The 17,308-nt window shown below is 34.3% G+C and overlaps 1 protein-coding gene across 3 annotated transcripts in view; it reads right to left on the bottom strand.

Annotated features, from left to right (window-relative positions):
• Positions 1–17,308, bottom strand: part of Sox21b (SRY-box transcription factor sox21b) — a 99,968-nt gene that overhangs the window by 51,296 nt on the left and 31,364 nt on the right. For all 3 annotated transcript variants that reach the window (XM_089631117.1, XM_089631118.1, XM_089631119.1), the window contains exon 3: positions 15,061–15,255. In XM_089631117.1, coding sequence (XP_089487243.1) covers positions 15,061–15,255 — 195 coding nt within the window. The remainder of the gene's footprint in view (positions 1–15,060; positions 15,256–17,308) is intronic.

Raw genomic sequence — 17,308 nt, 5'->3', positions numbered from 1 at the left:
ACGGAGGCCGTCAATTATTATTTAAACACGCAATATCCAGATTCAAAGCAAAGGATTGTAACTACGGAGGCCGTCAGTTATTATTTAAACACGCAACATCCAGATTCGTAGCAAAGGATTGTAACTACGGAGGCCGTCAATTATTATTTAAACACGCAACATCCGGAATCGTAGCAAAGGATTGTAACTACGGAGGCCGTCAATTATTATTTAAACACGCAATATCCAGATTCAAAGCAAAGGATTGTAACTACGGAGGCCGTCAATTATTATTTAAACACCCAACATCCAGATTCATAGCAAAGGATTGTAACTACGGAGGCCGTCAATTATTATTTAAAAACGCAACATCCGAATTCGAAGCAAAGGATTGTAACTACGGAGGCCGTCATTATTATTTTATAATATTTATAAAAATTCACTGCTCTCCCTTTACAGATCTTACCATAACCATGAATACTGTATAGCCCATTCACTATGCACCCAATTAAGTAAAATTATTGAAAATTCTAAGTACCAGTAAATACCAGGATTAAATAATAGCAGTTCCATTAACACGTGTTCCAGATTATGTCCTCTGCGTGCGAACTGCATCTAAATTTCTCTAATAATCAATATACAGTGTTAATCTCAAGTGAGTATGGTCCTGTATATTATATGTCTGTATAGAATATAAATAAAAAACACACACATATATATATATATATATATATATATATATATATATATATATATATATGTGTGTGTTATATATATATATATATATATTTACATTGAAACGCAGCATAAAGTTCATTGGTCAAATGCATTATAGGTACATATAGATTTGTACTAGTGATCGACGAACCGCTGGACGTAATCTGTTAGCCATAAGTTGTTATAATGGTTTGTCTATAGTTAGTAATAAAAGCAATAATATAAGAGCATTATATAAATATATTATATAGGTATTTGAAGAGCGCCCTTGAGGTGATCTATCACAAAAAATAGTGCTGTACAAATCATCCAAATATTATTATTAAAAGGGAAACACAACAGTTGACAAAAATGACACAATAAAAATATCGATATTTGCGATTCCTACATAAATATTACATAAAAATGAAGGAAAGAATTTATTAATATAATAAATTGGCCAGTTTTTCCGGTTGTTAAGAAAGGTAAGATCAATAAAATAAAGCCTAGTTACATTTACCTGTACGTTTAATGACGGGGTGACGGGTAATAATATAATTAAAGATGGAAGAATGGTAAGCGCGTGTCATAATATGTCGTATGCTTCGTATGCTGAGTTTTAACAATTTAATTTCCCAAAATAAAAGTTTCACCAAACTGTAAACTGAACCCTTATCCATATACCGGCGGGCCCGGCGCTATTATTAGGGTGGGGTTCGCCCTTCCGTGCGTTTTGTTCGGAACAGCTTTTACAGGATACTTTATGTGCAATTAATGCAAATCCCTTTTGTGTGCCACTATGGACGCCATATTTTATCCGCCTCCCATTATCAGCCAGGAATAAGGACTTTATTTATTAATCGGAACGAAAACTACACCAAAAGCTCTTAATGAAACAAGTTTTAAAAAAACGTCGAAAATGGAATGCCTATGTTTAAAAGAACAAGCTTTGTTTTGTTTGATACGATTTTTGTGGTTTCATTCATTACTAGGTAAATGCGGAGAAGATCCAGAAAGGCAAAACTCGATCATGCTTTCCAGGTTAACACTATTTTAGCAGGTGAAAAGTCACTATTATAGGTACAATAATTAAACTAATAAATCAATGCCTTGCACTTAACAAAGTCATGACGTTAAACTCTTGCCAACATGTCAAAATCTTTAAGAGGTAAGTTCTTATAAATAATAAAAATAAACAAGAAAACCTGCCTTAGATACAAATCTGATTGGAAACAAATAATTGAATCACGAAATAAGTCCACTTGGATTTTCATGTGTTCTTCTTCAATCCATGTCTTATGCCTTCTAGTCTTAGCCTTGTATGACGAACTTCGAATCAATTGGATATATCATTATGATAAATGTGCAACCACATTTACGGGACGACATATATTTCGTGGTGTGTCAAACAACCTTTCACTGCGAGAATAAGTAGATATTGTTTCACCACAAACATCGATAAACAATTTATAAAATTAGCGTCAACATAATCCATAATCGTCCCTCTAACCGCTGAAAGCCCCATTGCCATTACATCAAATCGCATTTGCAAAACCACGCGCCTTGACGTGATGTCAAATCCACTTGCCCCGCGCTTATAACTGTTTTAAGACACTTGATATCGGGGGCGGGGGCGCGTGCTTGTGACAACCCTGCACTTCTTACCAGCGACCCACCCACCCCTGTGCAATATGCAGTTGTCAACCTTGGGAAATAATACTAGGGCTGTGATAAATTAAAATAAAATATATAGGTATGGTAAGGCCTTTTCAGGAAATAACTACTCTGAATTGCAGTTACAGGTCACTGGAACATTAATATCTCCCTTTTAAACATTTATCCGTGTCTTAAAAAATCAAATTTAAATTTTATTTATGAACATAAATAAAATAAAGAAGAACGACTTCTGTATTCGATATGTTAGTCATTTAAAAAATAGGTTTTAGCTGTCTGAAAGAAAAAAATAATCGAAAACTCCACTCGTAGAACACATAATTTTCTCGAGTATAAAAGATTTGCCACCCCAGTACCTCCCCCACGCGTGACCCGCGCTCCCATTGTCCGCCGGCCGATTAGCAAATATTACCCCCTCGTAATCCAACTACGAATACCAAACACACAGTGCACACAACACACTTGGAGTACCAACTTTCCTCCTTATGTCTGCGAAAACAATTGACATAATGCTGCTGGTGCGGCGCGCTCTCCTCTCGAATTACCAGCGGGACATTTTGCTATGGCGGGCTACAGGGGTAGAAATAAGTACTCAGGTACTTGTCGAGTTTCCCGGGCGTTGGGTTGCATTGCAAATATTAGGTTGTGTGTTTTAGGGGGGATGATTGAGTTGTAGAACGTTTTGCTAGAGCATTATTTGTATTTGATCACATCGGTGGATTGGTAAACAGCATGATTTGATTTGAAGGGAAAGTTTTTTTTTTATTACTTATTTAAGAATTAAATAATAATATTTGGCTTATTTATAAAGCGCCGTTTTCGTGAAAATTCACCTCAAAGGCGCTGATAATAAGGCAATGTTTCGTCGGTGGATGTTCATACGACATGATACGATATGGCAAAGCATACGCTTATCCCAGTATATCTCTAAGAACACTTCGTCCAATCATCGGAAGGAGGTTGAGTTTCTATCGGTCCCGGAACGAATACACAGTAACCCACAGCCGATGTGGGAATGTACAGGGTGCAGTTAAATAGACAGTCCAGTTTTAAAAGGTCTGAAATTTGGAGAGGTCTCATTGTGTTGGGATGGTCGTGCCGTTTTTTTGATTTGAACATCACCGGGGTTTCGCCGTACGCACGTTTTTTGAAAATGTCTTTTCTTTCGTTGCCACCCTGCGGGCCTTCTGGTTTCATTTTGGGACTTCTCCCTTTGGAACTACCCGAAGGAAAATATTCTTAAATGTCGGCCTCACACCTTGGAAAAACTCAAGGATCCAATTCGGGAGGAAATGGCCGCTATGTGCCAAAAAGCGACCTTCAGAAATCACATTAATCTATGTATCGCTACTGGGGGCCATCATCTTTCTGATGTCATCTTTAAGACTTGATGCATAAGACGGCATGATGTACCAAATAAAATAAATTAAATCCCTTGTCGGCAAGTTGCGCCGTTTCTTTTTAATAGCCCTTCAAAGTGTACTGTCCGTTTTTGCACTGTCTGTTTTGCCGCATCCTGTATTGAAGAGAGACGGAGTCAGAAGGATAATACACACTAGAAATGATGTCCATATAGATTTCAATCGAAACTGATGTCGCCACTGACTTAGTACCTTTTTAATATTTCCTATATAGCACGCCCTTTCTCTCTATTACACTGCCTGACATCGAATAATTCTATTTGATAGAAATGACAAAATCATAACGACAAAAAGAAATTTTCATATTAGAAAATTTAAGCAAAGGATGATCAGACTTTTGGAGCACGAAACACTACATTTTATTTTTTTATTATTTTAATATAGATCATAGTTACATTAATACATACATATTTTGCAATATATCATATTTAGGTACATAGTTGGTCATGTATACCTTATCAGAAAAGAGGAGCTCTTGTGCCTGATAAGGGAGCCACGATTCTTACTTAGATTCAATGTTATGTGTAAAATATAAATATAATATATATATATATACATATTTTTTTAATAAGTTTTTTTGGAAAAAAAGTTTGATTTTATTTATTTGTTCTTGTTGGTTCGTAATACAGCGCAATTCGGAAGGGAGATTATTGTAGTTTTTTATGGCTTGGTAAATATAATGGTTTTGCATTTGAGTTGTTTTAAAGATTGGTTGATTGATTCAATTTAAACTACATATCGCATTTCTTCGTCATTGTGCGTCAATGACCGTATTATTCATCACATTCCTTTTTTTACTGCTTTTTTAAAGTTTTCTTGGTGGTTAGCTATATCTCACCGTTTGGTTACTCTAATGTTTTGTCTTAACCTTTCAAATCTTGTTCCAAGAAACATTCTTATTATTGTTTCCATGTAAATATAAGTCAACCCATTTTGCGTTTACCCGTAGTATAGTTCCAAATTGATATAATTTTTAAGTTCATTCATCTTTTTGGTTTGTTAATGTTTCACCTTCAACTCTTTGTACGATTATAATGGCGTTATGTAACAAACATTGGCTCGGCAAATATGAATGTCACATTATAAATTTAAATCGTTGTCGGTTTCGTCGGTATTAGATTGAGCAGCGTAATAAAATGAATAATTCAAATAAATAAAAAAAACCTTCAAAAGATGATGAGAAACTTAACATAAATTCAGATTTACAAAGTTCTTATTATCATGTTTATAAATATTCTATAGGACTAAGTAAATACCAAAAACACCTGTATAAAGTGCATCAATTCTTGCATCAGTTGCTCTCTATGTAGATACCTCTGCATACGGACGGCGGCGGATTGAAGGATGGCATATTTTTGTTTATTTATTAACAAATAACAACTGCTTATGATGCTAATACTCCCAGCTTAGGTGTCAATGAACTAGATAGGTTGAGCTGTTCTAAATAATATAACATGAATATAAAATATACCGTATTGTTACAGACGTCATCGTAGAGTCAAAAGCCGATTTATAAACAATAACATGTTTTCTTTTTTTTATCATATTTATGTTATTTTATGTTGGTGCAGTCTGCCAAGACGAATACAGTAAATCACGACCCCTGTGAGCTATTTCTAAGGTAAATATTTAGCTAGCCAGAAGAAGCCAGTAGCACATTTGTATTGTCCACGACATCTGGTAGTGCAACAAAAGTTTACTGTTTAGTATGTCGTTTGTATTTCTACATCTTTCATCGAGGTGTTGTTTGACCAAGAAATTGTTTCGACTAGGTACCGACGAAAATTCTAAAAGTTTTTCGTTTTAGAAACGAATTCTTTTTGTGTGTTCAAATAACATCTCTATTTGAATACACTATGATTTCTGCTATAAAACGAGACTGGCTTGTTTTCAGAGCAGGCACTTGCTTCTAAGGTTTACATGAACTATTATTACATTGAACTATTAAATAAATCATGGACTATTACATTAACAGCCCAAACCTCTTGGAATGCTATAAATTGTTTGGACCGAACAACTACCGTCAGGGTTGACGCCACGACTTGCTCTGTATTCCACACGGAAGAACGGACGTTATGGCCCAGCATAGCATGACAAGAGGTATGGTGCTGCTAAATGATACCTCTAGGTCTCTTGACATTTTCAACATTGGCCTTGAAGATTTCAAAAGTCATTTTAGGCAAGAACTCTAAAATATCGGTTATTACTTTGTATATTTTTGTTATATTTTGTTATTTTTACGTGTATTGTAATAGGATTGCATCAATCTGTAATGCACAAACAAAAATTACTAGGTAATTAGATGTAGAGTTGTTTGGCGGTCCGTTTGTCTACACCTGCGGTGAAACGGCGTGATGGTTAGTGAGGGCAAAAAGTACTTTATCTCCTCTCATAAGGAAACATGCATTTGATAAAAGCGACTTGATACAACATGTAGGTAGCATTTAAATACGATACAAATTAAACTAACACACATATATATATATAATGGACACTTTTTTATGTAGTGCCTTCTAGTGATACACATCTTTTGATGGCCTCCGTGGTTGATAGGTAAGGCTATCGTCGAGCAAGCTGGAGGTCGCGGGATCAAATCCCGGCGTGCGCAAATAAATTTTATTCGATTAATTTGTCTTACTTCACAATTTACTCATTTTAAAATACAAAGTATGTTTGCTGCACGTTCCAGAGTGGAAGATACTCTGAGTATCGCCCTGGTGTAAAACGACAACTCAGAATTTAAACGTTGCTTGAAATGGCTTTGACCGTATTTGGTGACCAGATCTAGCCAGGTGCTTCCTCACATTCCTCTTCTCTAACTCCTTCCCGTCCTTTCAGTACTTTCAGCCTAACAATATTCCCCGAATGGGGATGCAATAGTCTCACTGACTTCAGACGGTTGGGAGCAGTTGGAACTATTGTTCGGTTTCACATAAAAATGCGCTTTACAATCAAAGGGTAACAAGCTAGTAGTCTTAGAAGAACTATTTTATTTATAAACTAGTTTCTACTAATTTACTAACCTAACCTAACCTAACCTAACCTAACCTAACCGTGCCACTAGCACGAACCACAACAGCACAGCATCACTATATATTCAAGGGTGTAAAATTATTTAATAAATTACCCCTTGATATACGATCGGAAGAAAACTATGAAAAATATAAAAAAAAATTTAATTAAAATACTCTTGTACCACCTCATAACTTTACTTATTGTTTAGAAATATGTTTTTGCCTTTTAAATTCTTTGAATCATTTATTAACTAACCTATATTTTTATTACTTTTGTTGTTATTTTTTGTTTTATTACTAATATTTTTTGTTTAATTTAAACAAATGTTAAAATATTTTTGTTGTCCTCTCCTAAACACAAGCAGCTGCTTTATTAGGAGAGTGATTGAAATATTGGTGTTAATATTGTTAAAAAATTGTAACCTTGTTTATATGTTTCAATAAAAAATTAAAAAAAATAAAAAAAAATTCTCACACTTTTTTACAAAACCGACAAACCGATATAATCGGCAAAGAAGACCAGTTAGCCTTTTCACGATAGACAAGACGAACGTTTATAGAAAAGATATAACTCTCAATTAAGAAGATAATTATAACTAATAAACTATAATTGAAACATGAAACAGAACAAGACATAGAAAAATACAAAATAACGGTCTCAACTGGGTATCGAACGCAGGATCTCTGTCTTACCGAGACACGCCTTTATCCACTTTTGGACCTAATTACTAAACATAATATTTTTCGCTCTTATGTTTCATATTCAGAATTAAAAATATTATCTTGCAACGAATTTTTCCCATATTTTTGGCAGCCATCTTTTTAGAATGATCACAAAGTTCTAAAGAAATAGTTTGTAACCTAGATAGTGTCTCGGATAAACATTTTTAATTTATATGGGATACCTATTGGTTTTTTCTAAAAGTCTAATTGAATATTGAATTTTTATTGGAACAACTATTTTTTTTTAAGGTTATACCATCGGTAATATCATTGAAGAAGAAAATAATATTAAAAAATTCTAAACATAAAACAAAACAATACACAGAAAATAAAAAGATAACGATCTCAGCTGGAAATCGAACCCAGGAACTCGGTTATATCGGTCTTACTAAAAAACGTGGTGAAAATATGATATTACTTATCCAGTCAAAGAGGGTTGTTTATCTGTTGTTCAAACGGAATTTCGGAATTTTTCCAAGGTGTTTTAAATGTTCTATATTTTTCTTCATTTTAGATATCGTAAAACCAAAAAATAGATAAAATTATCTTTTAGATCTTCGTATTTTTCGTATTTGATATATTCTTTAATTTTTAAAAAGTTCAATATTTTAGTTTCAAACATGAACAAAATTTATTTGATATTTGATCAAAACGTCACAAATTTTCATAGAATTCAATTTAAAAAATACACAGTCCTCCTACCTTGTAAAGAATTAGCAAGAAAATTGTCAGTTCATTTTTTATCTCAATTAAATATTATAATAATTATTCCCAGAGCATAACCAAAAAAACAGACTTTTTGGTTTCATTTTGGCACAACATGAACGTTGATTTAAAACATTATACATATTTACATATATAAGCAAGAGGCATGTTTGTTATTAAAAAAACATTACTTTCATGGATGTTTTATTAAATTCATGCGGTAAAAGTCAAATAAAAAAATAATATGTACGAAATAACTTCTCTTTTCCGGTAACATGAAAATATTTCAAAAAGTAATGTGACAGTATTAATGGATTAAAACTGATGAAAAATAACATACATAAAAGAAAATATATTGAATTATACTAAAACAATAGTGAATTGGTAATTAGAATATTATTAACGAAAACATGTTTTAAATCACACGTTACAAAAACAATTCAGAGTTGTCATTTTCCCGTGAAAAAAATCTGGATTTCTGTCGGCCAAAGGGCTGTGTTGTCAGATCTAATGCAGCCAGTTTTTTACAAGCAATAATTCGAATTCGAAATTTTACGATCTTTGTACAATGTGCCACAAAAACACCGCTGTGAAACATTGTGAAGTGATTTTTATATTGGTAAGGCTGTATGTATATACATTGATGTGTATAACCTTCAAAAGTTAAAGAAAAGTTGTACCAATAAAAATTGAAAGATAATAACAAGCTTTTAATTTACAGATTTATTACATGAATCTTTGCCGACCCTGTTTTCAAGTTACAACGTAAGTAGATTCTGTTATATCGGTAATGGTCCAAGAGATTCAGAGTATCAGGGGTCAAGCAGATGGCGAGTAAGCCTGAGCCCGGGCAGGTATGAGGTCAAACCACACACGCGGTCCTCGACGTGAATAGTGACCAGAGATTACGGACAACACAGCCTTTATGTGGAGGCTTTTGGGCGAGTGTCAAGGAATAATTGGATTGACGGTTATTGTAACATTTGCATCGACAATTACTGATTACTAATTGTTGTGTTACATGTTGTTTGATATATAGATGCGAGAGATTTTTCTTGGTTTAATATGAAAATCAATTTGTTTTTACTAGCAAAATTCACCTTATTTTATACGTAATTGAAATAATCCTGGTTTGAATTTGCTTCTGTGAAGTCGTTGCATTGAGGAAGCCGAAGTTGTAGATTTAGCTTTTAGAAAACATCGTCGGTGCAGTAATTTTATAGTAACCTGGATTTTCGAAGCACGAATCCGACTTTATTTTCTAATTTTACATTAAATAACATTAATCTTCCCCTGAATAATCAGTTGGTTAAACTTGTATTTTTCGATTTTTGTGATGTGACTAGGATATTGTAGTTTGCTCTCTTTTTATTTCCGGTTACTCTTTCGTATCTTTGGCTATTCGATGAAGCCTCACGCATTACTCCTTACACGAATTGATTTCATACACAGTTTCAGCGTTAATGTGTGCACTATAGATTATAACCTAATAGGTAACCGCGAAATAGCAAAAACATAGAAATAAAAAGATTGTCCTTTCTTGTTTTTGAAATAGACAGTCGATCTGTTGAGGGTATGGCAAGGTGAAATCGATCGCTTTATAATATCAGATCCATAGTCGTAATTAACGGTGATTTTATATTGATTTCCCGGGCACGGTCGCGCTGTTGATAGCCAGATCGATAGTGATAATGCAATAAATAAGAAATCAATATACGCTGGCAACACCGGTGGTATTGCCTATGAATTGACATTCCGAAACGTCAAACATCGAATAGCTGCCTAATTTTTTTTAATAAATTGACAATGTTACATTGAAATTGCAACCCAATTATAGATTGGCAGTCCGTATTTACTATTTATGTGAACAAATTTCGTTTATCCAAGGCTGAACCAATGCAACGTCACTCGCCCGAACGGATTCAACTCACCGAGTATTCGACTTATTTCATTTCTAAGAGTTTCGTTAGTTTAACTACGTTAGACAGTAAATTCACATTACGAACGTAATAATTCAACGAAATATGTATATTGACAGTTAACCGAAGCTTATCTGATACTAGGAGGCAGTGATAAAATTCGTCTACGGGCCGTCGTGTGTTGGAACATTTCTTATTAATTCATGGTCGACGAATTTAATCAATATCGTATTGGCATAGGCCTTTATCGATCGACCGTGCTAGACCTCCTAATGGTCTGAGAATGTGATTACATGTATACAAACATTCCTCTATTTACTAAACAAAGTAAAATTATTGATACCCAATAAAACCTCTATTTAAAATACTAAATTTCGATTCGTTGCCAAGAAGGCGTCAAAAACACGTAAATTCGTTTCATATCAAAGTCCTAACTACGCTAAGCATCTGCCATAGGAGTTGAATTGTATACAATTCATTACATTCCTTGTTTGCTTATACAATAGTTGTGTTCCTACACTTGGAACAGGTGGCAGGTCTCAGCTGCACATCAGATGGACACCTGAGATGGATATTTATAACAGAGTGATGGACGTTTCTAATCATTTCTGCGAGTCATCTCCTACCTCCGCTGACGAGATTCAAACCCTTTTAGTTTCAGCAAGAGGCACACCATCGAAATGTGCGGATCACCATTATTATTATTTACCAAATGCCTAATTTGTTTATATTAATACAATTTTTTTTTGCTAAGTGGCATGATTGAGCTACGATTTTTTTGAGTGAATAGATTAATTTGAGGCGTCAAAAGAATGCTGTAGTTTTAAGAGGTTAAGAATGCAGTTTGGTATGTTTAGATCATTTTATAGGTTGGGATAATAACAAGATGGCGATGATTTTTTTTCCTTTCATGGAATAGAGAATCGATCCAATAAAGTGAATTTTCCTGGCTGAGGATCATTCGTTAGTAGACAGGTGTTAAAAGGATATATTTTAGTAGACTGACGGTGTGGAGAAGTTTGATGGGTTTGCTGCTACCATTCTTTGAAGGAAGGGGAAAGCTGAAGAAAATTAATGAAATTAAATTTTTTTCCTAGTATTTATATATTGTCACAAATCTTGTGAAATTAGTAACTAACAATTTATTATAGAGAAAAAAACTATGTGCAATTAAATACTAATTTTGGTGGTGTGTCTCTGTCTACCTATAACTGTACCACTGGGATTTGCTTTGATTTTCGAAATTAGAACTGATTATGGGTACAATTCAGACGAGCGATAAAGTTGGTACCAAAATTAATGAATTAATAATGCTGTAATAGAAATATGTATTTCTTTCGTTAAAATTTTTGACAAATGTCGTAATTTTACTAACGATATACATTCGAAAGGTACAATTTCTGATAGTCTCTAAAATTAACAATTTTTTATATCGAAAAACATCTTGAGGCAAATTTTTTTTGTAAACACTTTTAGCTTCACACATAATTATAATATTCCGTGATCTTACACGGGTTTGCGATAGTAACTACTAATACTAATAATACTTTGGTCTGGAAATAACACGCACCAAACAAAAACACTAGCCTTTCTCGAAGAAGACAAATACGATTTGGCGGTGCTTTTTCACTTTGAACTATCAATCTTTTTTAAGGTCGATAAGTAATGCTAATTATTACTAAGAGGTGGGGTGGGGTAACGGCAATAAGTAAAAAGAAAATGCTCTTCCATGATTCCAAGCCAGAGGTCATGGGCTACAAATATTTATCAATATATTTCATAAAATTAATATATCTGAAGATTAGATTGACAACCTCTTCACTACAGAGGGAACATTCCTGGTTGCAAATAATACTGCTAAACACTTGTATCGATAAAATAACACGGACCGTTGTAGTATTGCGAAGACTGAAATAATTGCAGAAGTGTTAGCAATATTAAAAAATCCTTTACATATCAAACTAAGACCCGAAAGTAACATTCTCTAGGCCATCTGCGATCTGCGTACGAGAGATTATAATAAAATCGTGGAAACCGATAATATCTGACTTGCGTCATACTATACGTAAGAGGATCGTTAAAAAAACAGGTTCACGATCCATCTTATATCAGATGATTAGAGGTCCAAAGAAACTACTGTACAGTACGCAGTGTACAGCCTCCCGACCATAAGTGCTGATTAAAATCGCCTCTTTACTGGAAGGACTTCATTATGAAGATTGATGGACGATTGTGTGAATAGAAGGGACAAGAAATTGGTGTTTGAGGGACATTATTGGGTACTTGAAGACTTTTATTGTCAGGTGAGATGATGCGTGTTTTATGGTGAAAAAATGGGAACATAATGGGGATCTGTGCCATAATTTTCTTCGGTTTCAATTAATGGTGGATGTACTTTCATCTCATTCATTTACACTTCGACGGTTTTGAAATCGGCTCTCTGGGGGTTAAAGTTAATGACCACTCACCACTTACAGGCGCTTTAGAAACTATCAACATCTTTTTGTAAATACTTTCTGCTTAATTACGTGCAGACAAACAATGGTTAAAATACTAGTGTATGCACTATGTAAAAAAAATTAAAAATATGTTTTTGGTCTGCTTTACTGCCAAGTCAAAATATCACTATTTTCTTATGTTTTAGACATAGTTTTCCTATGTTATTGCTTATTTTCATAATAAATATTCCCAAGAGAAGTGTTCTGCACTCCTCCAAATAACATAAAATGTGATAAGAATCATTCGAAGGTGTGTTAATAGTCAAGACCACATCACAATATGATTATATTTTCGTGCAGCCACTTGAGAAAATTGTAGACGGCATTGAAACGAGGTCCCGGAGGTATGCATCGTGTATTCGAGCATAAGCGTAAGAAGGGGCGTTACAAAGATATAGACAGACAGATTGATTCGGTAACTAGACAGTTGTGTCGACTCACTGTGCGGCCGACAAAAGGCCACAATTACCGTGAATTACCGTTAATGATGGACACATGCCTTGATGTCTGCTATTATTTGTTTAATTATATCAAAATGAGCATAGTTTTATTAATTAGACGGCCAGATTGGGATAACTATTTGAATATTTAATTACATAGGACCTAGAATTTTACCTTTGCAACTTACAAAATGTCTGAATTCTATGAATAGAGTTATCATGCGTTGTGTATGATTTTTTTCACCAATTCTTTTGTTTTAAATTTTGATAACAAAGTAAGTGCTAAGACTTGGGGTCTTAGCAGGAATGAAAAGATTATTTTTTATTCAAGCTGATTTATTATTCTATACGCTAGGAGTTCATCTGTCTTATGCAGAAGAATTCAATCCATGTGTGTGTTCTGACGTTGAGTGTGACGTATGTTTTAACGAGCGATTACTCCTTTCATTAATTTTATTTACATTAGAAAGAAGACAGAAAGTCAGTTATTTATTTATTTATTAATCTTAAGTTAGCTCACATCTTCGTGTGTGCTAATAGTTTTATAAACATATAGTTATGGCTACCACCATAGGATTATTTCTATGGCTACCACGAAAACCATGATAAAAAATTGTATGAATCGCTCGACTGTATTTTAATGGTGTTTCCATATAGAAATAAGTGCACGTGATTCCAATAAGCACTTTCGTGCTAATAATTTAAGCTCACTCAAATTTCTGCATCAGAATAGAATGTGTATTCAATACAAACAGGAAAAATTGTTTAACGCATTGTGGACTTCTTTTGAGTATTCTTTGAGCAGTAAGAAGAATAAGCTCACATGACACTTGTAGCGAATGTTTTTTCTAGAATCTATTCATTATCATTTATCATACTTAATAATATTATTCATTACAACTTCATACGATAGGTAATTTCCAAATTCAATCTGACAACAGATTGAATTTGGAAAAAGAATCGCAAAACCAATACGTAAAACTTATAATATTTGTCAAATAGGTATATTAGATAGAACTTCTTTTTATAGATGATGAATCGCCAACTCTCGAGAACATAGCGAAGACAGAGCATTACTCTGGAATCTATTATCATCCAGAAATATCATTATTCACCATTTTTTTATAAGAAAGAATATCTTTCAATATTTTAATTCATCATACTACCATCATTAGAAGTGGAAATGCTGCTTATTATTGATGTAGGACTTAAATAGTAGATGAACATTGGTGGGCATTTGTTCATTCAACTACGAACTGTTAATTAGAACTTGAACTTGAATTTTTTCAACCTAATAAAGCCCCCTAACACTTTTCTATTCATTAAGATCTGCAATTAAGATACAAACAGTTAACTCCTACCTTTTATACCTACATAATATAATGTACATACTAGCGCAGACCCGTGGAAAATCACAAGATATTCTGAAATCTTGACAAATTACTTCCAATTTTGAAAATGTGTTAAAAATATTATATTGCTAGGTAGGTACCTACTTATCAGTTTTCTGAATTCTTCACACGATCAGTTCCAATATTGAAAATGACACATAAATTAAAAGCAAATTCGAGTTCATCGAACCAGATTTCAAGCAGGACTAAGGCAAAGATAACCGAAATTAGTACATTTGGCTAGCTTTATTTTGATAAGGTTTCCAGAAAACGCGGTTCTAACTCTCGATAAATTCAAAATAATTTATTGAAAGTTTTTCCTTATAAACTTCGAACTGTATTATTTATGTCATTGTTAGATAAGAGATATTAACAATTCGCTAACATTACATTTTTTAAAAAACATTGAAATTATATTAAGAATCATAATATGCAGGTACGGGAATTATAAACTTTCCACTACCTAAGGGTTTGCTCGAACCTCTCCTCAAACTGTCAATGTTTAACTGTCAAACCAATATATACGATGTTTTATCATGATTACGATTGTTTAAAAACATAATTTAAAAAAAATAAAAATAATCTAAGGGTAGAACTCACCAGCCCTCAAAGCGTCCATAGGTACCGAGGGGTAGGGGATGGAGTAGGGGTAGCCTTCCTTCCTCAGGGTTTTGGGCTTCCTCCTTGGCCGGTACTTGTAGTCAGGGTGCTCCTTCATGTGCATGGCGCGCAGGCGCTTCGCCTCGTCGATGAAGGGCCGCTTCTCATCCTCGCTGAGCAGCTTCCATTCGGCTCCTGGGAAAGGAATGAACATTCAAAAACTTTATTCATTTTGATGCATGTGTAGTAAAAGTAAGCAAAATAACCGTCTCCTGCCATTCGCAGAAAGGGCGTTATTTTATTAGTAGCTCAATTGCGTTCATTGGTGGCTTGTCGATGTTGTCGCTTGTTGATGCGCTTCATTCTAGCGACGCGCGACGATAGGCTTCTGCGAACACGGAGAAAAATGAACATTTCTGATTTATTTAAATCCTGTAAAAAACTGGATTGCAGGCCGTTTCCTATTAAACTTTTAGTACATTCATAATATATCGGAACACGTGTTCATGCACCTGCATTTGTCCGGATAATATACAATTACGAAATGCAAAAATATTAGAATTTTTATTAAGAATCTCTTTTACAAAACCCTATCAATTCACTTGTTAAAGCCTACAATCCCGTTTTTAACCGGATAACTAATAATTTGAAGAGATTTTTAATAAATTAGCAATATTTTATATCAGTTAGTTTTCTCCGTGAATCTAGGAAGCATTATTTAATTTTTGGTGGAACTATAGGAACTTATATTAATATTACTACTTTGCTAATTTAACAGTGTCAAATTTGAGAGCAATTCTTTAGAGCACTTTGCAAAGCTGGAAAAGAACTTAGAATTACCCTTTTTAGCTCGGCTTTAAAAAAGTCACCGGACAAAAATTATTGTTAGCACCACCCGAATAAATGACATGAAACTCTATTTTACGAAACGTAGAAACTCGTATTCTATTTAAAAAGAAAATCCGATTCAAACTACATTAAACAAAACACTATTCGAATAGAAAAAAACTAGTCTTGAAATTGAGAATTTCAGGACCTATCAATTAATAATAAAATCACTGTCTCGAAGGTCGAAAATGAAAATTTCAATTTAAAGCATAAATCAAAACTGAACAAAACAAAAATCCATCATTAGAATGATCAAATTCGAATATCAGAAACCAAAAACAATGAGGCAAACTGGCAATTAGACTGCGAAAGCTCTAAATTAAAACTGCCGTCTCTCGGATCCGGGAAAAATAACGGCCGATTGCTCTCAATAATGAATGGCTGTTTGGGTCCCGCGGGAGGGGTGGGTGAGGTGCCACCCCACAACCACCCCCTTCCCAGTCGATATTCAATTGTTAGGCTGAGTCGTCATTTCGGTGAGGTCACAATGCGGCGACAATGGCGACTCTATCTGGCCCCATTGTGCACCCATACGCCGGCGCTCATTTCCATTATCTTCGTCTGGCATAAAGGCTACACGGGTAACTCCCAGTTCTCTGCTCAGTACCCAGTACCCAGTACCCAGTAGTCCAGGAGATTCGGAGACCTGGTCCACATTGTGGAGGCTTTCACCGTAATGAAGAGTATTTTTGCGCGATTCCGGCACAATGCGGGGAGTGTGTGTGTTTGTGTGTGTGTCTGTATGTTCCGTGTCAGTGTGTTGGCGTCTCCTCCGCAATCTCCCGCCCATCTACCTATTTGCTTTTTGTTGGCAAGGAGTTTACAGCGCCATTATGGGGCCGGGATATCTGCAAATAACAAAGAAGCATTATCATCGAGTTGCGATGTTTCGGGAGAGCGGAATAAATATTTTATACCTTTTATTGACTGAAAATGGTTTATCAATATCCGTAAAAGCAAAGACGTATCTATCATTAATAGAATTGATAGTTTATATTTACTTCGACAAGGGGAGACTTTATGTGGGTACCTCCTAGAAAGAGTAAAAAGCAGAAAATGATTATTGGTTTGCTATAATTTATTTATTATTGTTAATCGACAGCGATTTTCATTTATTTGATTCTTTCAATAACATTCATTGTTCGTTTTATTTATACTCGGGTTTCCACAAGAGACGAATTATCGACCTTGTTTTTACTCCATGATAAAGTAGTGTATCAGTGTTATATTTTGTCAGTCTTTCTTAGTTATTTTAATTCTAAATAAGACAATTATTAAAATGAATAAAGGAAAATTAAAAAGCTTTCCTTAATGTAAAGCGTTCCATGTAAACTGGAAACGTTTTGCATGCCTTATTGCT

The sequence above is a fragment of the Hesperophylax consimilis genome, chromosome 4 (assembly GCF_061612785.1).
Source record: "Hesperophylax consimilis isolate HC1 chromosome 4, BYU_Hcon_1.0, whole genome shotgun sequence".
In the NCBI taxonomy this organism is placed as follows: domain Eukaryota; kingdom Metazoa; phylum Arthropoda; class Insecta; order Trichoptera; family Limnephilidae; genus Hesperophylax; species Hesperophylax consimilis.
The sequence above is the reverse complement of the archived record's forward strand: the minus strand, read 5'-3'. Positions and strand labels throughout refer to the sequence as shown.